The 24,607-nt window shown below is 40.0% G+C and overlaps 1 protein-coding gene across 1 annotated transcript in view; it reads right to left on the minus strand.

Annotated features, from left to right (window-relative positions):
• Positions 1-12,947: 12,947 nt before the first annotated feature.
• LOC149318034 (uncharacterized) overlaps positions 12,948-24,607 on the minus strand; it is a 99,331-nt gene continuing 87,671 nt past the window's right edge. Inside the window, exons 19-24 of the mRNA XM_089508897.1 lie at positions 23,308-23,433; positions 21,804-21,932; positions 20,411-20,539; positions 19,258-19,386; positions 18,895-19,023; positions 12,948-14,426 (exon numbers count right to left, since the gene is read on the minus strand). Of these exons, the coding sequence (XP_089365023.1) occupies positions 14,335-14,426; positions 18,895-19,023; positions 19,258-19,386; positions 20,411-20,539; positions 21,804-21,932; positions 23,308-23,433 (734 nt within the window). The 3' untranslated portion in view covers positions 12,948-14,334. The remainder of the gene's footprint in view (positions 14,427-18,894; positions 19,024-19,257; positions 19,387-20,410; positions 20,540-21,803; positions 21,933-23,307; positions 23,434-24,607) is intronic.

Below are 24,607 nucleotides of genomic sequence, written 5' to 3' on the forward strand. Positions count from 1 at the left end.
TCTTTACAGACCTGGCATTGCATAGGAGTACAGACAGGGTTTGTGGTACAGTTAGACTGACCCTTAGACCTCTTTGGTTAGAAGAGTGGATGGAAGGAGAGATAGATATTACGCATCGATCTCGCCTTCCTTTCCAATGAGACTCCACTCTCCTACCGCTATATCTCCCCCTGCCCCACACTACTCCAATTGGAGCCCCACTCGCAACCAAACCGTTATCCACCCCCTCCCTCAACAGCAAGCTTCCCACATCCATAACCCCTCCCCCTCCACCACACGACACAACAGCAGAGAATAGATACTGCAATCATTCCTCTGCTGGGCATAGCTAGCAGGGACCCTCCCCTAGTGCCCTCTACACTGCACAAAAGATGCGCATTTGCACAGTTCCCGAGTTGGACCTTCCAAAGGTGGCTTCTCTGGACTGGAGCACAGTTGCGCAGTCCTAACAACCAGACCCAAAGAGCCACCCGGTCACAGCAACTCGGCGACGGTCCCTTGGAGACACACAGCGGGGGCAGGGTGAAGAAGGAGTCCAGAAGGCTGGCCTTTAAGGTGTGCTCCTGCCACAAACATGCCCCCTCTCCGCCTTCCCACAGGTGTTCCCGGTGCTCCTTGGTCCCAAGATGGAAAAGGCCAAGTTGGACCTTCCAAAGTCCCAACGGAGTGGGGAAGCTGGCTTGTGGCTCTGGCTTCTGGGCTGGAGTAGTGTTCCTAAGGGGGGTGGCTGGGGAGGGTATAAATGTCTCACCCAGGCCACGCCCCCTTTCTTCAGCTGCTGCTGCCTCTGCCTTTGCCCTTGCCTCTGAGGAGTCCCAATGGAGTGGGGAAGCTGGCTTGTGGCTTTGGCTTCTGGGCTGGACTAGTGTTCCATGACTACTATAGGTAAAGATCCCTTTCTTGGGAAGCCTGCTGTCCTGAAATCAGTTCTTCCACTGGCAACAGTAGTTCTGGGCACAGTACTTGCCACTATAAGAATTAAGCTTCCTTGAAACAACCCTTGAGATGCAAGATACACCATTCAGACCACACACACTCTGCTGTCCTGACCTCTGTTCAACAAGGTTGAACATGTATTGCCAGGGACCCCTCTAAAAGTACTGCATCTCAAGACCAGGCCGTGTCTTGACCAAACTGAACCCAGGATACTATGGGGCTTGACAGACTGCCCCAAAGGGGTGGTCTGGAGGTGCCCATTTTTCCTCCAAACGGAGCCCACAGCAACCAAACCATGTAGGCTCCCTCTGCACTGAAAAGAACCCTCTAAAAGCAGGATGTCATCAGTGCACCATTGGCACACTGTGACACGTCCACAATGCAAGCACAGCAGCCGGAGGTGTGGGTATGGTGTTGTGCTTGCATCGTGCACACACGCCACATATTGATGGCACCATGTAAAGATGGTGCTGTCCAAATGTATTAGGGTTCCAGAGTGTGCAGTTGTCACATGCTCTGGAACCCTAATCATTAATTATACCTTTATTTTGACAGTGAGCCACTAAAAATCTAACTGCAGCCCAACGAAGGCCTATTTTAATTTTGGGTCCTACCTACTGCCAAGTTATGCAGGTCTGCTCTAGGTTTTGGTATGGAGATCACAGGCATGAACAGTAGCTGAATAACAACAACAACAACAACGGATTTATTTATAGTCTGCCAATCATACGGAATCAGGGCGGGTTACAACAGTGAAAATACATCAAAATTACAATAAAATTCAAAATTAAACCCTTCCCCAACCCCCCCATCCCACTTCTAAAACAACAGTGTATAAATAATCTTGTCATCCAGTCCATTGAGATCTTGCTTTTGATGCAAAACAAACAAATAAAACAAGCAAACAGCTTCATTTATATACCTTTTCTCCCAAAAAGATAGAAAGGAACTTTTCACTGCTTTTGTTGATTTTACCTCTGCTTTTGACCTAGTCAACTGAGATCAACTCTGGTCAAAGTTAGCGGCGGCAAATATTGATAGAAGACTGCTCCTTCTAATTCAATTGTTACATCATAATACTACCATCAGGGTTTGACTTGGGGCAAATGGGTTTCTATCCGATAGTATCACCACAGATAGAGGTGTATGCCACGGTTGTCTTCTGGCACCTTTTTTATTTAATTTTTATATTAATGATGTCATCCTGGCCTTAAAAGGATCAAAATTTTTCCCAGCTACTGTTCAGGATGTTAAACTTTCAGTGTTGTTATATGCTGCCGATATTGTTTTGATTTCGGACACCTTAATCGGAATGTGCAGACTCTTAAAGAAGCTAAATGAATATTGTACAAAGGAAATGTTAATAGTCAATCACTCTAAAACCAAAGTTGTGGTTTTTGGTAAAAAAAAAACCCAAAACTTCATAGGTGGAGCCTGGAGGCAAAATCTATTAATCAACAATCCTATTACAACTACTTGGATTTCAATCTAATTTGTCATGGAAAACTCATTTTCTTGCTACTAAACTAAAATCATCCCTCTCTATAAATTCTCTGTTGAAATTTCATAGACTTTAAGGAGGTCACTTAGTAGCACCTACGATCGAGGTTTATCAAAGAAAAATTGTTCCTCAGTTATTATATGGAGCAGAAATTTGGGGATACAACAGTGTCTCAAATTTAGAAACTGTTCAGAACTTATTTCTAAGATCCCTGTTGGCTGTCCCCTAAGTGTACCCATTTCTTTTCTGAGAGTGGAAACAGGCCAAACTACTCTTCTAGCTGGTACACATACTGCTCTTGCCTTCTATTGGTTAAAGTTGTTATCCGTGAGTGATTCTAGGCTTTCCAAAAATGTTTTTTAGAATAAATATCACTTAATTCTCCAAACTCCTCGGTATCTATAGTTAGAACAATATTACAGAGCTATGAGATTAATGTGGACTCACTTCCATATTATGCCACCCGTAGAGTTAAGCCACTGATTAAAGAGAAAATTTATCTTGCTTCCAAATGGGCCGATCTTCTTTCACTTTCGAGCTCTTCTTTTTCTCCTTGGTACCTATTGTACAAGACTTCATTTGGGTTAGAGTATTACTTTATTAATCTTACTTTGGCCCATGCTAAAAAAGCATTTACTGCTCTAAGGTTCCAATGTATGCCTTCTGCCTATTTGACGGGCAGCTATAATAACCCTCCTGTCCATCTAAGACTATGTATCTGCAAAACCGGGGAAGTAGGGAATATATAACATTACCTCCTACATTGCCCTCTGTATATATCTCCTAGACAAAGGTTTCTTGATTGTATTCTGAAATCCCTTTCCGGTAGATCTTGCTTTCAGCAGACTTGTGTCCTTTTGGCTGGCAACAAGGCATTTGTTACTTCTATGGTAGCAAAATTTGGTTTAGCTGCTAGCAAGATTAGGATTAGCTTTCTTGATCGGAATGATGGCTAGATCCATTCAAGATTTATGGTTTTATTATTTTATTATTTATGATGTGCTATTGGTTTTTTGTTGGTGGATCTCTTTTATTAACCTTACCTTGTTGTTTTTGGTGATTTTTATGCTTTGGTGGGTTTTTTGTTTGTTTGTTTGTTTTAAACACTGTTTTTGTATTTACTGTTTGGATATATTTTATATTGTGACAGCTTTTAGCTTTTAACAATAAATTTCTATTCTATTCTATTCTATATACCTCTTCATACCAAACTAGGAGTGTCTAAGCAGTTTATAACTGGAAGCTAATTGCCCCCAACAATCTGGGTACTCATTTTAACAACCTCAGAAGGATGCAAGCCTGAGTCAAGCTTGAGCCCTTTTGCTGGTATTGAACTTGCAACTTTATGGTTTTGAGTGAGTGGCTGCAGTACAGGCTTTTAACCACTGTGCCGCCAGGGCTCTTTCTTTGTCCAGTTCACATCTCTCTCTCTTTTTTATTCATTGTTACTTGGCTGCCATTTCAGCATGTTTTCTGTTTCTTAGTAAGCCTTCTTGTTTTATTTATTTATTATTTATTTTACATATCCTTTAGTTATAAAGGTTTTGAAGGGATATAAGACACTCTCCACCAGCTGCAGAAATTGCAAGGTCACCATCCCTTTCTTTTTAAGGTGGGTGGGCAGTGAAGCCCAAAAAAGGATGCTAAATAGGTTGATGCCAAATTAGCAATGAAAGTTTATTTGCTAGCTGTTTTTATGAGTCAAAACTTATATGAGTCAAAATGTATACAAACTCATGCCTGGAATACAGAATCCACCTTTCTAGCTTTAAGATTCAGATGCTTTGAGATGTGGCAGTGAAAGGACAAAGAATTATGGAATGAGCAGCTCCTGTGGTGACAAGGTTTGTAACAATCTTTGTCATCTCCCAATAAAATCTATCATGGTTGAGTTGGAAGTGGATTATATACTGATTTTTGTCTTTTGAATCTGAAACAAATATAGATGAGAGTCATTGCTTTGCCTCAGTTTACAAAATTTCAAATTTGCAGTGTTTCTCTAAACAAATAAATGGAAATATCACTCACAATGCCTAGCTCTCCTGATATGCTTGGGCAATTGAGAAATGTGAGAGAGCAAAGAGGAAGAGGTGAGAGAATGAGGAGGGTGAAGTGAACCAGCAAGACTGTTTGGATATGGGGTTTTGAGTGGAAAGAGAAGGTGACTGGACTGGTTTTCTTTCAACTGCCTAGGGTTGAGAAAGAGGGAAGGGGAGAAAGCAACTGAAATCTTGGTATTATTAGAAAGAAGGGATTTCTTTTGCTTAGGAGGGGGAGCATAAGTGGGAGCAGAATACTCAGATCTTACCATTGTTTGGAAGCAAGTGTTTCTCTTGCCTGCTTAGAAGGGGGCATGAGGAGGAGCAAGAAACTGGAATCTTGGATTTTTGGTACGGAAGCCATCATGGGATCAGCAGTTGCTGCTGCTTCTGCTCCTTCTAGAGAGCACCTGTATATTTCTATAGCATGGAAAAGATAAATTGATGTTTCATGTTTTAAACCTCTTTAGAAGTAGTGGTGAGTTGAGTGAAATGGCTAATTCAGCTCCATCAGAATGCGTTCTCCCAGTCTCTAAATAATTCCCTATGTAATTTATACTCTATTTACATCACAAATCTAGGAATGCAATTCCAACATAAATTGAGATTCTACTTGTCTCCAATTTTGCATTGTAAGGAATGAATGGCAGAATATAAGACATATGGCTTCCTATGAATGCTGAAAATAGACTGAAATATACAGACTGGGGGTGGGGGGGATATTCACTCAAACCTTGTCAAAAAGAACAGGGGCGGTGGAGTGGAATTCATCTCTAAGGGTGACCTAAAATAATTTTAAATACATAAAATTAATAATTAAAAAGTTTGCATACTGGCCAAAAGAAACAAGGTGTGTATCTCTCTCACACACAACCCTGACAAAAAAGTAAAGTAATATGATAGATTTTTGTCCCATTTCCTTCATTGGTAGTTTTGTTTCTTCTTGTTTAGCAGCTGTGAAACCTAATGTAATGCCCCAGGACTCTGGTGTGATACATATTTTACAAGAGATAACACAGTGTTCACTGATTTCAATAGGGTTTCAAAACTAATCAGTAACCAAAGTGACTTTGTCCAGGCACATTTATAATTTATTTTACTGTTTTCACTGCTGGCACTAAGCTACAGCTGTATTAGAACAAAATTCATACTGAAATCTTATAAAGTAGAGTATAAACAAGTCTGTTAACATTTATGGTGCATTTATGAAATATAAACTATACATATTCCCCATGCAAACAAAAAATATATAATAGCTACCTGGCCAGATTCCTCATAGCTAAACGTCTATGTAACATGCTAAGCAATATTGTGAGTGACACAATTTCCTTTGGTATTTCATTCAGCCAAAGAGGAGTTTGTTTGTTTTTTTACAAAAATCGATTTAACCCAAAGGGCAGAAAATTGTAAAAACTTAACATTTCCCAAATGTATTTTCCTTCACCTCAACACTCTTTTCTCATGTATAACTCAAACCTGAGTTTGCAACTATAGCAGTGTTTGCCATGTTTATAGTACAAACTATTTACACAGTTCAAAAGGATGATGAAGCAAGCTATCAATGGAAATTCATTAGAAACAATGCATAATCACTATTTTTTTCTGTCTGATAGTTGCTTTAATGAACATAAAGACACAGTATGTATGGGGGCAGGACTTAAAACATTATCCGCTCCACCACAGAGTATGCATGATTTCATCTTGTATGTATCTACTGCAGAATAAATGACCTAGGTGCATTACAAACGCGCACAAAGTGCGTGCTCCGTGCGTACTAGGGTTAGAAAGGGGCATGCTAGGGTTAGGAAGGGTCTTACCTTCCTAACCAGCCCCGTTCCTAGTACGCACGGAGCGCGTAGTAAAGGGCGGCGCCTGTCCACACGGGGGCTGCCATCTTTATGTCTCGGACGCATAGCGTCCGGACATGGCGCGGCGGAAGTGACGCCGCGAGTGCATGCCTTGCACCTCGCGGCACCACTTCTGGGTACCAAGAAGAAGCGCCGTTTCGGCGCTTCTTTTTAGCTGCGCCAGGAAGCCTTGCGGTCTGGCCGCTGGGGCTTCTCGGCGCAGCTAATAACGATGGCAGCAGACCGCCCACTTTAGGGCAGTCTGTAATGTGCCCTTGTCCTTTTGCAGGAGACTAAGGGGCTGTGCAGACCATCCCTGAAGGGGTGGCATGCAGCTGCCTCCATCTTTGCCAGATTGGGGCTGCAGCAACCACATGCTGCAGCCCTGATCTGGCCTTTCCATGGAGCAAATACCTTATAGAAGGTACTCATGGGTACAAAGACTGCATAATCCATAATTCAACCCCCCCCCCCCCATTACTACTACTAATAATTTTTTATCCTGCCCCAACAAGGCAACCGGGGCAGCTTACAACATTAAAAGTTATACATTACATGTCCCCTCCCTCTCTTCCTCCCTCCCTCAAAATAAGATTAAACAGTTTGCAATTAAAAAACATATTAAAATGATTAACAATGAACAATAATAAAAAACAACAAGCAATAAAGCATAACAGCAGCTGATCAGGGTCAATATATTGGTTTTCCTTTTCTTGGTGATCTATTCAGGAATGGACTGCCAGAAGAGATGTGTCATAACAGCTTTTTAAAAGCTGTTTAAAGTGGCTATATGATGGGTCTCATCAAGCAGGCCGTTCCATAATCTGAGAGCGATTGCCGAGAAGGTCCTCTGGGCAGTTGTAGACAGCCTAGTTTTTATTGGTTGTAGTAAATTCCTCCCAGAGGACCTTAATGTGCAGGGTGGATTATATGGAAGGAGGCGGTCCCAGAGATAGGTTGGGCCCAAGCCATTTAGGGCTTTAAAGGTAATAACTAACACCTTGGACTGGGCCCAGAAACTAATGGGCAGCCAGTGAAGAGATCTTAAGATTGGTGTAATATGGTCTCTTCTAGATGTGCCCGAGACCAATCTGGCTGCCGTATTCTGTACTAGTTGAAGTTTCCGGACCAAGCACAAGGGTAGCCCCATGTAGAGGGCATTACAGAAATCAAGATGTGAGGTTACCAGCACATGTACCATGGTTTCGAGATTCCCTACTTCCAGGAAAGGGTGCAGCTGGCATATCAGCTGAAGCTGATAATAGCCACTCCTGACCATCCCATTCACCTGATTTATCACCTGAAGCGACGGATGTAGAAGCATCTCCAGACTGCAAACACAGTCCTTAGAGGAGAGTGTAACCCCATCTAGGACAGGAGGTTGTATCCCAATACCTGTGTTCGGGGCTGCTACCATAAGTATCTCCATTTGTATCGATTCAGTTTCAATCTGTTTTAACTCATCCAGTCCATTACTGCTTTAAGATAGTCATTTTGAGGGGAGATGCCATCTGAAGTCAAAGCTGAAGACTGAGACATGGAGAAGTATATCTAGGTGTCAGCAGCGTACTGATAACACCCCACCCCATGTCTCTGGATGATCTCTCCCAGCGGCTTCATATGTAGAGGGAGGGACATGATAAATGATATTGATGTATAATCAAGTATATATGATAGTTTGCTTTTGCCTGAGCTCACTGGAAAGGACAAGAGTCTGCTCTGCCTCTCCTTTCTTGACACTAAATTTGCTGGGTGCAAACTACTTTTGCATTTTTGAACTCATTTATCACCAATCAACATAAATTGAGGATAAGGAGAATATGGAAGGAAATGAAAGAAACTGGAAGATTTTAAAGTAGATGAAAAAAATGGGAAGTTAGAGGATTAATTGGGACTGTACCTGCCAAATTGGGACAGCTGCGGAGTGTGGATATATGATGCTGGGAGCAAGGAGTGCAGCTTCACACTTTCTTCTGCTTATATGTACCATTCACGGCACAATTTAGAAAGCTACTTTTCCATTGTAATTCATTTCCAGTACTTCTTGCAATATTTTAAAATTAATGTATTGTCATTACTCTAATTACAGTGTTTGAGAAGTACAATTGGCCCTCCTTATCCATAGTTTTTTTATTAATGGAGTCAAGCATCCACAGTTTGAAAATATTACAAAAAAGTATAAATTCCAAATAGCAAACCCTGATTTTCCATTTTATATAAGGGGCACCATTTCACTATGCCATTGTATTTAATGGGACTTGAGCATCCATGGATTTTGTTATCCACGGGGCATCCTGGAACCAAACCCCAGTGGATAACAAGGGCCCACTGTAATTTTTGCTCAGTGCCTTGTCATTACTTTGTGTTACTCTTTTTTTGATGGGGGGGGATCCCAAGGATTGATGGGATAGTGGCATAACACTTGAAAAAAAGCTTGTCAGTGCCTTTAAAAGTAACTTTTGAAAGTAATTTGCAGATGCTACTCATTATACCAATAAAGTGGCTTTGTTCTTGCTTGCTATTTTGCTTTTGAAATATGAGCTCTTTTTGCCGTTTTTTTTTTTAAAAATGCAGATCCTTATAAGCAACTATGTTACTTGAAATTCATTTCTGCCAAGCTTTGAGCCAAATGTAAATACTCTATGAAAAGGTCTCAGGTCCCACTTAAAACCATATCCAAAGTAATATTTTGCTGTTTCAAATACTATTCAGATTGAAGGAGAACTGCCATGCTTCTGGGTGGGCTGAATGAATTTGATTATAAAGAAGCACATGACTGTGAAGTCATTGCATTGTATTCCCCACCACCTGCAGCAGCCAATAATGTGAAGCAAGGACAAAGCAATTCACAATCCAATGTTATCACATCACACATTTTCCATATTAAATGCTAGTGGAAACATGAAGAGCATAGCTAAGCTGCTTTTTTCCCTTGATCAGTGGGCTATCTCCCTCTGCCCAAGGTGGGCAAGGAGCAATGAATTCTATACTGCAGGACTGGAGAATGTGTGGCTGTGTCTAAAAGTTACTGAATTGCCAAGCTCAGCCTTAACCAATAAAGTCAAAGCTAAAGATTATGCTGACTAACATAATCTGGAAGGCCACACATTCTTCAGTTTTACTATGTTATGGCCAGCATATTCTATTACATAACTGATTATGCATACCTAAGCATTCCTTAGATGTGTGGATGGGCACCATGAGGGCTAATCTTCCCTCTCTCTACATATCTATCCTCCCTCCAATACTTATGTAAAGCCCCTGAGCAGCTATTCTATGGTTTGTGTCAAACAGCCAGGATTGCAGAAGTGCCTGGCACCTCCCCATAGCCAGATGCAAAATGATGACATCAGTAATGAGATCCACCGGGGTCTTCCAGAGGCCTCAGCACTACTGTAATCACTTGGCTATGTTTCCTGTGTCAGGATATGTCTCATCCTGCTTGCTTGCAGTAAAGCACAGCATTTCCATGCAGAGTTGCTTCAAGGGATTTGCAGTAAGTTGTGGGGAGACTATATAACTCAGTGTAGTGTAGGTTAGCATGCAGCTATTTGAACTACACTGAGAGGTTGTTGGACTGAAGCCTATGTATGATAAATTGTCATCAAATTTAAAATTCTATAGGATCCCATATGGTCTACTGCAACCACCATTCACTTGGGCTGCTGCCACACTGCTGAATTAATGCAGTTTGACACCTCACTTTGATGGTGCCATTCTATGGAGTCCTGGGATTTGTAGTTTTGTGGTGGCAGCAGAGCTCTCTGACAGAGAAGGCTAAACACCTCAGAAAACTACAAATCTCAGAATTCCATAGCATTGCACCATAGCAGTTATAGCAGTGTCAAACTGCACTAATTCTGCAGTGTAGGTGCAACCACTATACTTAACTTACATCAAATTAAATATTTCCTGAGTAAGCAACTTAATTGCAATGAACCTTAATCTCTTTATAGTTTTCTTGCCATAAAGCAGGAGATATATCATTTATCTAGAGTCCAGAGAGAGTTTTTATGCTCAGTGTATACAACTTATTTATCCCATTGATTTCACTGGTGCTTAAATGCACTTAACTTTATGTGAAGTCGAAGGCTTTCATGGCTGGCATCCATAGTTTTTTGTGGGTTTTTCGGGCTATGTAGCCATGTTCTAGAAGAGTTTGCTCCTGATGTTCCGCCAGCATCTGTGGCTGGCATCTTCAGAGAAAGGACCTAACCTTATTTGGGAAGGGCAATTTAATTGAACCTGACAGAAGACAAAAATTTTTCCTTATAAACAAGCATCATCACCTATGTGTCAGGTGCTGTACGTGGTAGAAAAGTATCACAAAATGGATAGGCAGACTAACTAGATAGAAGTATAGTCTGTTAAAGCTCAAAGAATGTGCAATGGGACTCACTAAAGTAATAGTTAAGGTGGAGTTGGCATTTTTAAACTCACCAGTTATGTCTCTTTCATTACAGAACCCATGAAACCAGATGGGTATGTTGTGGCAGTGGGGTGGTACCATTGAATCCTTTATCCAATTTACCCTGGTATGCCCAATTACTTATGGGTTTATCCACAAAGTGAGTTCACCATGTCAACTGTGCTGTCAGAATGTGCCCCCATGTGGTGCAAGCTGGAATTTATTAACAGCAGAATGAAGATTTGGGTTTACTGGTTCATTCCCATTGTGATAGAGAATAACAACTTGTACCACATAAATTAAGAGAGCCAGCATGGTGTAGTAGTTTTGAAGTGGGACTGGCACTCTGGAGACCAAGGTTCAAACAGCTGCTGGGTGACCATGGGCAAGTCACACTCTCAGCCTTAGTGGATGACAATGGCAAACTCTCTCTGAACAAATCTTGCCAGGAAAATACTGTGATGGGTTCACTTTAGGGTTTCTGCAAATCAGAAATGACTTGCAGGCACACAATAAGCACACAACAAGCCACATAAATTACCTTGGATGGTACAATCCTTCAAATAAATATACAGTGGTCCCTCGGGTTACGAATTTAATTCGTTCCGCGGCGCCGTTCGTAACCCGATACATTTCGCAACCCGAAAAGCCGCTGGAAAGCCGCTAGCGGCTAGCGGCGGCTTTTGAATTTCGCGCCGAAACGCGCCGAAAAAATCTTCGTAAGCCGAAAAATCCTTCGGAACCCGGAACAGTTTTTTTAAATCTAGGTTTTTCGTACCCCGGAAATTTCGTAACGCGGTGCATTCGTATCCCGGGGTACCACTGTACATGGTTGTGACTTTAACAGTTCCACAAGTAATATGAGAATTGGTTCGGGAGCTGGGCACCTATATAGCATGTCAATTACTCATTATTTCTTGATTATTTGTATGCTCAGTCTACCGTATCGACAGATTTTGTGTCTATGGATTCCAGCATCCACAGCATGAAAATATTTTTAAAAATATATAAATCCCAAAAGGCAAATTGATTTTATCTTTTTATATAAGGGACACCATTTTACCATGCCATTGTGTTTAATGGGAGTGGAACATAAACAAATTTTGGTTTCCACAGCAAGTCCTGGAACCAAACCCTAATACCAAGGGCCCACTGTACTTTCAGTTGATTGCCTTTCTTCATTATCTGCCCTGCAAAGGATATTTGTTTTCCATCAAGTGGTGGAGGCACATCTGAGTAACTTCAGGCAGCTGCATCTTTAGTGTAAAATGGGTGAGTGTTGAATCTTTGTTGCAGTAGCCTCTGGTAGAACTTTGTAGCATTTTGCTTTTAGCACAGCCTAGTCCAGGGAGGGTGAACCTATGGCACATGTTCCAGAGGGGGCACTCAGAGCCTTCTCTGCGGGCATGCACAGCATCACTCCAGCTCAGGGTTCGCCCGGGTTCGTTACTATAAAGCCAGAGGGATAAGGCACTTTGCGATAAATAAGTGGGTTTTGGGTTGCAGTTTGGGCACTTGGTCTCTAAAAGGTTTGCCATCACTGGCTTAGTGTAATTAAATACACACAACACTTCAGGTATTCTGCCACAATTCAGACTTTGAGACTTTTCAAACATGTCAATTTTTTATACTTCTTACCCACTTCCCCCTTATTATGGTTTTGCCTAATATTTTTTTTCCCATGAAGAAGAGCTGGACTTGGAAATGTGTTTACAGCTAAGTCATCTTTGTATTGATCCTGTGGTATTTATCACAACATGGTTCCTTATCTTTTATTACTACTGTGATTTCTCAACCACTTTATCGGCATGATATCGATATGGAATTTCTGAACGGTGACAATCTAGAGATAATACATATCAGGAAACACAATAATATCCGAGACCATTAGAGTTTCACTGTTATGGAAGTAGAACTTGTAGCATTTAGACCTTAAAGTAAGTGAATAAGAGATGGCTCATTTACACTTTTTGGATGAAGTGCAAAGTATTAGATAATCAATGTCTGTTAATGTTAAGTAGCTCTCATTGCAGCTGAGAGGGATTATTGGCTCTAGAGATGAAAAATTAAGTCATAGATTTGGGTAAGACTTCAGCCCTCAGAATATTCGTCAAAAGATATATTCATTAATGATGACAACTCTGCCATTGCAGGATAATGACAGCATTCAAAGATTTAAAGACTTATTTACTCAGACAAAGTGGTCCATTAAAAACTCCAGTTAGAAAATTTATTCTTCATAATTATTCTTAAGTTTCACAGACTTCACTCTCTGCTCACTCCCACCCAAGTTTCATATAATCTCCATCCATATCAAAAGCATAATTTACAGTATGGCAGATCCTATACATGTCTCCTCAAGCTTAAATCCCATTTCATTCAGTCAGTCTTAGGCTTGAATTAGAAATGAGAACCATGCCGCCTTCCAGATGTTATCTGACAGCAATTCCCAGCATTCCTCACTGTTGGAATGCTTCCTAGGGCTGATGGGAGTTGCAGCCCACCAGTGGCTGGAGTTCTGAATATTTCTGACCCTTGGTTTAAAACTAACTACTAAGCCAAACTAGAGTAGAACCACTAAATCAATGGGAACTTGATAAGTCAATATATCGGTATGTTCCATTGATCCATGGGGGCTTTTATCATTGCAATTAATAATTGGATTTAGGCCAGAGGTGGGAATTATGTGGTCCTCCAGGTACTACTGAACTGCAGTTCCCAGCATGCCTCACTGCTGGATGGCTAGGGCTACTGGGACATGCAGTCCAACAGCATCAAAAACCTTGATTTAGAGCTTGCTTTCCAGTAAATGCATGCACAATTCCAACCTTAACCATTTTAATTAGCTGAATAGGTATTCATATCTGTGTTTGATTTTTGAATGTGGAAGTCTGTTACATCATCATCATCATCATCATCATCATCATCATCATCGTCCTGATTTTTCCCAAAAATTGGGATACAAGTAGTTTACAGATTAAAAAAACAATACAGATTAAAAAAAATACAAAAACACTGCAATCTTCTGCTTGTCTTGTGATGTGCTGAGCCCCTGCTTGTCAGCATCTGCAAGTGGAGCTTCTTGCTGGATTGGGGTACAGATATTTTATTTTTGCTAATTATCTCCTCCTGTTGAAACAATGGCTACTGTTTGTTTTGAAAACACTCTGCTTCCTTAAGCACAGCTTGAATATTTTGGCTTGATAAAGGAAAAAACAACAACCAAAAAACCCTATTCAGATCCTTCTTTTGCAGTTTCTGTAGCAAACAAAGTTTTGTGATCCTTCATTTCAAATACCGGTTCCCCCAATATGTTTGATGACAAAGAAGAAAAATTCTCTGTGTTTTGTGGTTGTAAGAAACACAGGATTGACACTTGGAAATTACACTGAGAGTAGATTAATCTGAAGGAAGCAGGAGGTCAAGAATAAACAAACAGAAAAGAACAGAGCTAAACAATTTTAAAAGGGACCTAGCTACTTAACGGACATTGTGAACTTGCATGAAGAAGTGTGAATTTTTCAGTACAGTTCAAGCTGAAATGAATAGCAGCTCTCATTTCCAGAGTTAAATACCGCCTGTGCATGTAAAACAGCTCATTTATTAGTCCGAGTGTTCCTGTTGTGGCAGTCTTGAAAAAGCATTCCCTTTCTCCTGAATTTGTTCTTCATAAGAAGGAAGTTTTGGAGGGCCACCTGGAGAATTATAGATAAATACACTGTTAGATATATTATGTGAGACTTGACACAAATCATACAGATAATATTTTGGGAATCTAATAGACCATAAATTCTCAAAATGAATATAGTGCTGAACACAGGAAGAGCCTCAAACAAGCAGATCAGAGGTTTTCCCAGTCTTGCACTCTTTTTCTACCAGCAAACAGCCAGAGATCACTTAGAAAAGCCACAGGTAGGGTTGATGAAAATAGTCTTCCCTCACTGTTGTTGCTGGTATCTGGCATTTGGATGTATACTGTCTTTGAACAGGCAGGCTTCCATTTGGAATCTCCTTCCTTAGAGATTTTTAAACAGAGGCTGGATGGCCATCTGTCAGGGATGCTTTGATTGTGAGTTCTTGCATGGCAGGGGGTTGGACTGGATGGCCCTTGTGGTCTCTTCCAACTATATGATTCTATGGCTTTCATTGTAAATAGCTCTCAACAAACCTATCATCAAGGAATTTTCTAATCCCCTTAAAAGCCATATGAATGGTGATCACCCATATCTTATGGCAGTTAATTTGGTATACTTATTACATATTTACAAGTGTGGTCCTGCAACAGAATTTTGCACTATATTTCTGGTGTGCTTGTGTTACCTGAGGGCACAGCTAAGGGAGCAGGAAAAGCAAGTTTGCATCAGTGAAGATGTCCTTGCTCTAATCTTGTCATAAATCCAGTTGCTAGTCCCAAAGATAGGTGATGGCTTGGGCCTACTCAACAATTTCTGTGTGGAAAATGTTATTTCAATGCAAAAACATTAATTCCTGTGCATAAAAATGCTGTTTTCTATGCAAATTATGAATGTGCAAATTTTATAGAGAATAAATTTCCAGTTAGAGCATTTTCTGTGCAGGAATTAATATTTTGGTGTTGAAATATTATTTTTGATGCAGAAAAGGCTTTCATGTGCAGAAAGCTGTTTTATGTACACAAAATACTGATTTCTGCACAATACAACCACATGAGATTTTTTTGTCCCCCACAATACAACCACATGAGATTTTTTTGTCCCCACAGAGTAAGAGGCAGTACAGACCAACACTTTGTGCCAGCCTGACTGTGGAGTAGGGCTGAAGAAGGGCTGAGCATTCACATACTCCAAGCCCTTCTTCCTTTGCTGGGGCACCATCTTGGCACTCGCCCGTTTACACAGAGTGCTCCACGATGGTGTCCCTCATGCACAGCACCCAAACAGTGCTGCGCACAAGGGGCATCATAATGCTGTGCCACAGTGGTTATGGTGACTTTTCTACAGCACAAAAAGAAGCCCCTTTTCGGGGCTTCTTTTTGCTCTGTGCGCAGGCCACAGAGTGTGGTTGCCGTAGCCTGCTTCTGGGGCAGAAGGAGGCAACGTTTCACCGCCCCTTCCTGCCAATCTGTAGAGCCCCTAGGTCCCAAATTATGAATAGTTTTTGAAAACTGTGATTTTTGAAGATTTTCCCACATAGGGATGAAAGTTGCTGGTTATTTCTTGGTACCTCTGAGAAGAAACCTAATGAAGAATTACATCCCTGTTCAGCAGTGTGCTTTTAGACTAAAGTCATTCATTGTCCTTATTTGTACAAATCAAAAAATGACAACTGCTGAATCTGCCACTTTCAAGTGCAAACTGAAAATAAAAGCCAATATAAATGTATTTGTCACAAAATTTGCACCAGTGGCGATGGAACTTCCCCTTATGGGATGGGATCCTTTATTTTGTTATCACTCCCCTAAACAATTTGGTAGCAAATTTTAACCTGCTGTTCCGTTGATCACATAGATTGCTTGATTAAATATTTGCTGAAAGGCATTAGAAAAGTAAAGTGTTTCAGTGGAATCAGGGATTGGAATGAAGGTCTTCTAGGTCCAATTCCCATTCTTTTATCCACAAAACAGCTGTGTTCTGCCAAACGAAAGGGAATTGTAAGTGTTAACAAAGCAAATGGACAAGAAATAGGTGTCAAATATAGTCCAGAAACATATGAAAGTGGAATTACAAAGGGAGGACACTGTTTTTCCCAGCATGCTCTGCTCTGGCATGACCAGTCACGAAAACAGGATAGGTAATTCTTTGCTAGACACAAAAGGAGGTAGTTAATTAGCCCATGAACATTGTGTTTATTGCAATTGTTTTTGGCATCATCTTCATCAATGCAGAAGCTATGCACTACAACCAAATGTAACTCTGGACCCCAAATTTTATATTACCAAGAGATGGTGTGGTAACTGCCAGAAATCTTGTCATACTGCTTTAGTAATGTAAAAACTGGGTTTAGATGGGACTTGCTGGGTGCTTGTTAATGACACCCTTCTTGCCCCACACCTCCCTTTCTAACCTGCACACACCTTCTTTCATCTGGATTGTGATCAACACAAAAGATCTTTTCTTTTCACAAGCACCTGAGCTATTATATTAGTTAGAATGATTCACTGGCCAGTTATAATTGCCACCCCCATGTGTGGGAGAATTCTTTAGTCTAATTCAGACATTTTAGCTCTTTCAGTTAAGGGAATGTTATGAGACAGGCTCTCGCAAACACCTCTGGGCCTGATTTTAATTTAAGTAATAACCACATTTTCATGTTCATAACAATGTGAATTTTAGACATCTGTTTGGAAGTCTGCAATGTTAATTTAGCAGAGGGGGAGAAAGCAACCCAATAAAAAACTGCTATATATTCTCTTGCTCTTTTTTTTAATTAATGTTATGGTTGTTTAATGGGTGCTTTACTAGAGTTCAAATTAAAATCAGGCCTTTTATCTTTATAGCTGCTGCACAGTCACAGCTGCTCATGGTTATATCACAGATGAACTGGGCCTAATTGAAAATAAAAATGCAAATAAAACCAGTCCCATAACAGCTTTTTAAGCTTTGGGGGTTGCACTGATTGTTTAGAAGAAAATAAAAATGACTCCCATTTTTTTTCTTTTTTTGCAGGAGTTGAAAACTTCACTCTCATTTTTTGTGTTGAGCTTCCCCCTTGTGATTGCCAGTTGTCTAAACAAAAACAAATGAACAATATATCGCTGGAAAAGCTGTCTGAATTCATGTAGTCTTTCTCATTTGTAATATGTGGTCCATCCATCCAGACCACAAGAACTGAAAGACTGAGTTAGTTGGAATCCTGACCACAGGACTGTGCAAGCTAGGAAAAGAGTCATTTCCTTTCTTTTAGCTCTTGGGCGGCACCATCTTCTACGTTTTCAACATTCTGGGTGTGTTTAAAAGTGTTTTCTACTGTTTCCCTTCCATTCTAGGTTGCAGATTTTAGAACCTGTAAGCAACAGACTGTTTCCATTCCTTTTTACTTGGGGGTCACATCTACAAATGACATTTAAGCCTCACAGTGCCTTCCAGTAATAGGAACTTTGAACTTTCCTTCAGGGAAATATTCTCTCACTGAAATTACTATCAGGGGCGTGGGAAGTCTTTGAGTGATTAAATCATGATGAGACAGTCCACAGATTGAAATACTCACTCTAACTAATACAAAAATCCACTTAGAGGAAATTGTAATGGCTCAGTTGTGAGTGTTTGTAGAAATTTATACCAAAGTATGACAAAAATGAGCATATAAAAATAATAATAGTAGGCTGGATGGCTATTTTAACTCCAATACTGCTGTAGATAGTCTTATATGACAGTCTACCTGCTACATATTTTTTGAAAGAATGCAGGGGGAATAAATATATGAACATGTTGCCTTAAACATCTCATTCATCATTGTGGAAGAGAATTTCTATAAACCAATATTTTAAGTGATATTTTAAAAAATAAGGCTTCAGGAAAAAATGGGGGGGAAATTATGGGCCCTTGCAGTTCTAACAGTGACTTGATCACCATACATGGCAAAATGAGGTGGGAATAATATCAGAATCTTTGGAGGTAAAATGGATTATACCATGTCAGACTGCCGGTGCCGGTTTGCTTTTTAATTGCTTCCCAATCCATCATAGATTAACTATATCTTTTCTCCCTATGGATGCAAAACTAACTTAAGAAGGACCTTTTAAGCAGGAAAAGGGCTTAGCAGCCTTTCCCCTCAACCTGTTCACCTCTTAAACTTGTAAGTTCTAACAGTTACTGTGTGGATAGTATTATTAGATAGTCAAACTATTACATGGCATTGGATTTGCACTTGAGGGAAATCAAAGGTTCCATCGTGCTATTTTTTTTTTTAAACTGGGGAGAGATAATACAGTTTGAGTGATTTTTTTCTCTAAGACTTCTATGACAGCTGCTTTTCATTGAAAAGAAAAATCTGTCAGAATGCTGTATGTTACATATATCTTTTGTTTATGGCAGTAAGTCTTTTTTCTGCAGGTGTGGAAAATGGCTTGCGGCTTATAATGGTACAGTTCATTTTACCACTTCATGTTTGCTGTATCATTTGGTTTCAGGGTTTTGAGCAGTTAGGTGTAAAAACACAATGGTCAGTGTTCTCCCATGATCTTACCAACATCACATCTATCTCCAGTTATGCCGGGTGGGCAAAAGCATTTTCCAGTAACTGGATCGCACTGAGCTGGTCCTTCACACTTACATTGGTGCAGACACTTTCCCCCAAACATCCCAGAAGGACATACTGAAAAACAGGTCATTGATATATGAAATGTATACTTCAGTTCTAAGAAAGACAATACAAGTTGCCTAAAAATTTTGTTTAATTAATACTTACTGCTCCCCACCCTAAAAAATTGTATAGTAATGCCACTGAGTGTTTGAATATAAAGAAACTTGTACATAGCTAAACTGTCCACCCATCCAGTGCCAAAGAAGTTGGGCTAATGTAAATAGGGTTCTGGCATTCTGTTCTTACCTTTGTCACACTGTACACCATAGAAACCTGGAGGACAAATACACTGCCCAGTTGTTGTGATGCATACAGCTCCATTTTTACAGTTGCATTGGTATTGGCAGTTGACACCATAAAACCCTGAAGGACAGACTAAAAAAACCCCAAAAGATTATGGGGTTGGGTTTTATTTATTTATGGCAGGCAAATAATTTTTTCACAATATTTAATCGTACAATAACCACAAATTTAGAATGCTACAATACCAAGTCTAACATGTCTTAAAAGTCTGCATCTATACTGCAGAATTAATGCAGTTTGATTCTGCTTTAACTATCATGGCTCAGTGTTATGGAATTCTTGGATTTGTAGTTTTGTGAGTGATTTATCCTTCTCTATCAGAGAGTTCTGGTGCCACAATAAACTACAAATTATAGAATTCCACAAGATGGAGCCAGGACAGGTAAAGTGGTGTCAAACTGCATTAATTTTGAATGCAAGACTCAGTCTTCCCCCATCAAGTTCCTGAAGAGACATAGCTGCTCCTAAAAAAAGGGTTAGGCAGAAACAGTGTTCCAGAGCCCATGAAGACTGAACCAGTAGCTGACTAGTAGGAACTATATGAATGAGAGGACATGTTGGGGTGGCAAAATCCTAAACTGTGTAATGATATGTTGCACTAGCTGAATAATGAAAATGCTATGTGTGAACATCTTATGTGACTTTCTGAGCAGAGAAGTGGTTCATTCAAAGGCAGGCTATGTTACAACAATGATAATTGCAACAGTGTAGGGCACTTATTTTCCTTTCCCCCTTCCTCATTGAGAGGAACTATATCCACTAAGAACAGTGTCCTGGTACCACTAGAAATTACTTTCCCATAATGAGTAGATCACACACTCTGTGGTGATGTCACCCCTTGAGTATTTTCTTAACATTGCTAGACAATGATATGGAGTAAGCAGCAGGAACAACATAATACAATGTCAACAAACATGGATAAGTGTTCCTGAATAATACTAGGAAGCAGATATTCCACTGCTAAGCTAGTGTTTCACTAGCATCTCTACATCACTTCCTTTTCAATGGGCATTCAGGTTCTTGTTCTTGGCATGCACTGATTTTGCTATATAGAGCTTCTGCCATCTTTTCTTAGGTCCCTTGGCTGATTACTTACTATGTTCACAGGAATGTCCATAATAACCTTCCGCACACTGACAGCAGCCAGTAAACTTGTTGCAAATCCCATTATTCAGACAAGCACAATCTAGCTGACAATCAAAACCATATTTTCCAAGAGCACATTCTGCAGGGGGGGGAGGGGGGGAGATGGGAAAAAAATCTTACTCAACTATATATATATAAAAATCAAACAAGTCATCCTTGCTCCAAATGTAAAATAACTGAATGATGAAAGATATATTATGGCCTCCCATTCTACTACCTGCTAGGTAGTTTGCTTTCATTAAACATGATTTTATACAGCTAAGAACAACATGAGCAAATCATGGTTCAGCTATATGGAAAATTTCAAAACAGTAATGAGCAGCATCTATTCTGTTAAAATGTTTTCAGAAGTTCTAGGAACATAGGAAGTTGACTTATAGTGAGTCAAACCACTGGCCATGTAGGTCAGGACTGCATACTGATTGAGACTAGATCACCAGAGTTTATCACCTCTCAGCCCACCAGGATTCCTAAGATGAAGTGCAATACATGAAAACAAAAACATTCCTTTAAAACAAATTAAAGTAATTTTTAAATATCAGTTTTTATAAGCACAGTTAAAATGAAACCCTGTCCTGTTTTTAAGCACCTAAGTCTAAACAGAATAATTCAGCCTTTAATGCCTCCTAGAATATCAGAAGGGATGGCCACAGAGTAAGTCCTGTCTCATGTACTCACCACCCTAGCCACTGAAGATGGTGAGACATGTGACAGGGCTTCTGTTATCAAAATCTCAGCAGGATCATATGAGAGAAGTGTTTTCCTTCCCCCAAATATCCTGGATGCAAGCTATTTCTGATTTTGTAGGCTAAACCTAGCTCCTCAAATTGAGCTTGAAAATAACATAGAAGCCAGTGTTGTTGGTACCTGACAAATGATCTAAAGTGCACTCAGAGAAAAGTCTGGCCACTCTATGTTGCAGTAGCTGTAGCTTCCAAATACCGCTGCACAGAATACACTACAGTAATTTTGCTGGGAAGAAATTAAGACATGAACCACTATGGTCTGTCTTACCTAGGAAGAGGCAAAGCAGACACAATAGTTGAAGGTTGGCAAAGACATACTTGGGCCTTCCAAGAGCAGTGCTGGGTATCAAAACATTTGGTTTGGAGATGTCACAAATTGAATCTGATCTTTTGTATTCAAAGCATGTGCTCTGTCACTGAACTTACACCCTTTCTTGCATGAAGGTGTATTGATGATCTCTCTTTTATATAAAAAATCACTCACCCAGAGTATTATGATCTTGTCAAGCATTTATGAAAATGTGCAACACATGCCACACATTTGTGTGGGAATAACCTATAAGCAACCAAGTGAAAGAACATGGAAAGCAACAATACCTTTTTCACAATAGCTTCCTGTCCATCCAAGTCCACAAGTACAAGTCCCATTTGCTGGTTCACAGATACCACCATTCTTACACATACATTTCAGTTTACAGTTGGGGCCATATCTTCCCTGGGGACACACTATAGTAAATTAGTAAATTAACAAAGAGTTTTTAAAGAAGAAAAACTGTACAACAGGGCAAATGGATGAAACAACAAGAATGTACGTATGTGCTACAAATGCAATATAGGTTGACAAAATGCAAGTTATATATAAAGTCTCATGTTACTTCATTTAAGAGATTCAGCAGATCCATCTTTACAGGATGAAAGCCAGATCTTCCAATGCACTTTGTACGTACAACTTTATTAAGCTGCTTTATTCTGATTGGTCTAGTCCAGAGGAACAGGGGAACAGTTAAGGAGTATTTTGTACTGTACTGTACTGTACTCTACTGTATTGTATTTCTTGTATTTATACATATTTTCCTCCTCTCTCTCCAGTATAGTAGCATAAATAGATCATATTCATGGCCATATTATTATCTTTGTAGGCAATGCTTTACAATGTTGAAAACAATCTCTTTCATGTGGCTATTAATCACACTTCCCCTAAAGGACAAAGTTTGCAGTTGGGGAGTACTCCTGGACTCATCTTTACAGTTATCATCCCATGTGGATATGATGGCCAGGAGTGCATGGTACCAACTTCGGTTGATACGCCAACTGCGTCCCTACCTGGACCAAAAGGACCTTGAAGCAGTGGTACATGCACTGGTAATCTCTTTTTTAGATTTCTGTAATGCGCTCTACATGGGGCTACCTTTATACCAAGTTCGGAAGCTTCAATTGGTGCAAAATGGTCACTGGAACACCTAGGTCAGACCATATAACACCAATATTAAAATCTCTTCATTGGCTGCCGATCAGCTTCCGGGCGCAGTACAAAGTGTTGGTTATTACCTTTAAAACCCTACATGGCTTGGGCCAGCGTTACTTGAGGGAATGCCTCTCAGAATATCTGGGAAGAATGTATTAGAGCATGTAAAGACCAGGTTAACAATGTCCCACAGAGCATTCACTGCCGTAGCCCCTAAATTGTGGAATGGCTTGCCAGAGGAGATTCGTCTCATCACCACCTTCGATGCCTTTAAGAAGGCACTTAAGACGGATCTCTTCCAGCAGACCTATCCACCCAGTCTGTTATAAGAGATTAAAAAATGCTCCACCCCCATTCATAATGGTATGTACTGTATTTTAGATAACTATTTAATTTAGGCATTGCATTGATAGTGGTGTTATTGTCTTACTGAGTGTATTTTACATGATATTGTAGCTTTTATTGTTGCAATGTTTTTATTGTTGTAATTCTGCCTCAATCCGCAGGGAGAAGTGGGAAATATAAATAAAAATTATTATTATTATTATTACTAATTATACAAGGCATAAAGATTTTTTTTTTAAAAAAACAAACTTTGCTCTGGCTGATACAAATTCAGAGCTGATCGTATCTTACTCTGAAGGCAGGTTGGTCCAATTAGGCCAGGTGGACAATAGCACTTGCCCATCACTGGATCACAATATCCTGTTCCACAGAAGCAGAATGAACTACAATCCTTTCCATACTGATGTTCTGGACAAGCTAAAAGAAAATATGGCAAATTCAAAAGTTTCCTTGACACAGGAAAATTGTTCTTTGTTAGGCAGTAGGTTTGCTGAATAACATTGAGTTTGGTTATACATTTGAAATAAAAAGAAAAAGTCATGAACATTTACTAAACTTGAAGATTTGTTTTTTTTCTTTAAAGAAAGATAAAGCCATCCTCTATCAAGCATATCAACCAGCACCTGACAAAGGCATAAGAACAAGATGGTACTCTCTCCTCTTCCATTAGCAGTTAAATTTTTCTTCAACACAGAAAATGGGACAGTATCTGTCATTGGGCACTTGAAACAACAGTTGGGGGCACAGTGTGGACTGACTTTTGAGATGTCTCCAATGCTAGCTATACATTTAAACTGGATAACATTAAATGGTGAAAAGAATCCTGGGAAATGTTGTTTAGCTAGTTGATGAAAATGGTCTGTTGAAGATTCCTAATCTGGCTCCACCGACAACTTGCAATCCGATGATTTCCGGGGAAAAGAAAATAATTACTCAACCTCTGCAAGTCTACTGTGTAGATGGCTATTCATCTACATCTTTATATGTATTTCCTCTTTGCATGGTGTTCCTTGCGATAGAAGGAGACACCCACTTGAAACAGAACACTGTGTCTGGTTCCACTTTCCCCAAAACACTATCACGGCCCTTTGGCTAATATGTGCTTTTTGTCTAAAGCTGGTATTTGCAATTATAGTCCTCCAGAGGGTTTGGAACAACAATACTCATAATCTCTCACCTTTGACTATCCTGGTTAGACCTAATGGAAGCTGAATGCAAAAAACATTTTGAGAGTCGCACCTGCCCATGCCTGCTCTAAATAGAGAAATGGAGTATTTTGTCATTATGGATGTAATTGTCTTGGCAATGACAGGTTCCAGAGAAAAAGAAGATGTCCTGGACAAGTAGAACAGCATTCTTTCTGATCTGTTATCAGCTGTTAGCAATTTCTGAATAAAAAGTATGAGCAGATTTTGCAGCTTTAGCTGTGAGAAGTAAGCAGAATATGGTAAATAAGGAAATAAGAACAAGTTTGTTGTTGGCGTACCAAGGTCACAGATTATATTAATTATTTCTAGAGATGTAAAGAATACTTAATATTCACATCATTGGTGAAAAAAGTGCCTTGACACGTATGGCTCCCAGTGAGAAA

Source organism: Sceloporus occidentalis, unplaced genomic scaffold, assembly GCF_023333645.1.
Source record: "Sceloporus occidentalis isolate IW3139 unplaced genomic scaffold, rSceOcc1.0.p SCAF_2, whole genome shotgun sequence".
In the NCBI taxonomy this organism is placed as follows: Eukaryota; Metazoa; Chordata; class Lepidosauria; order Squamata; family Phrynosomatidae; genus Sceloporus; species Sceloporus occidentalis.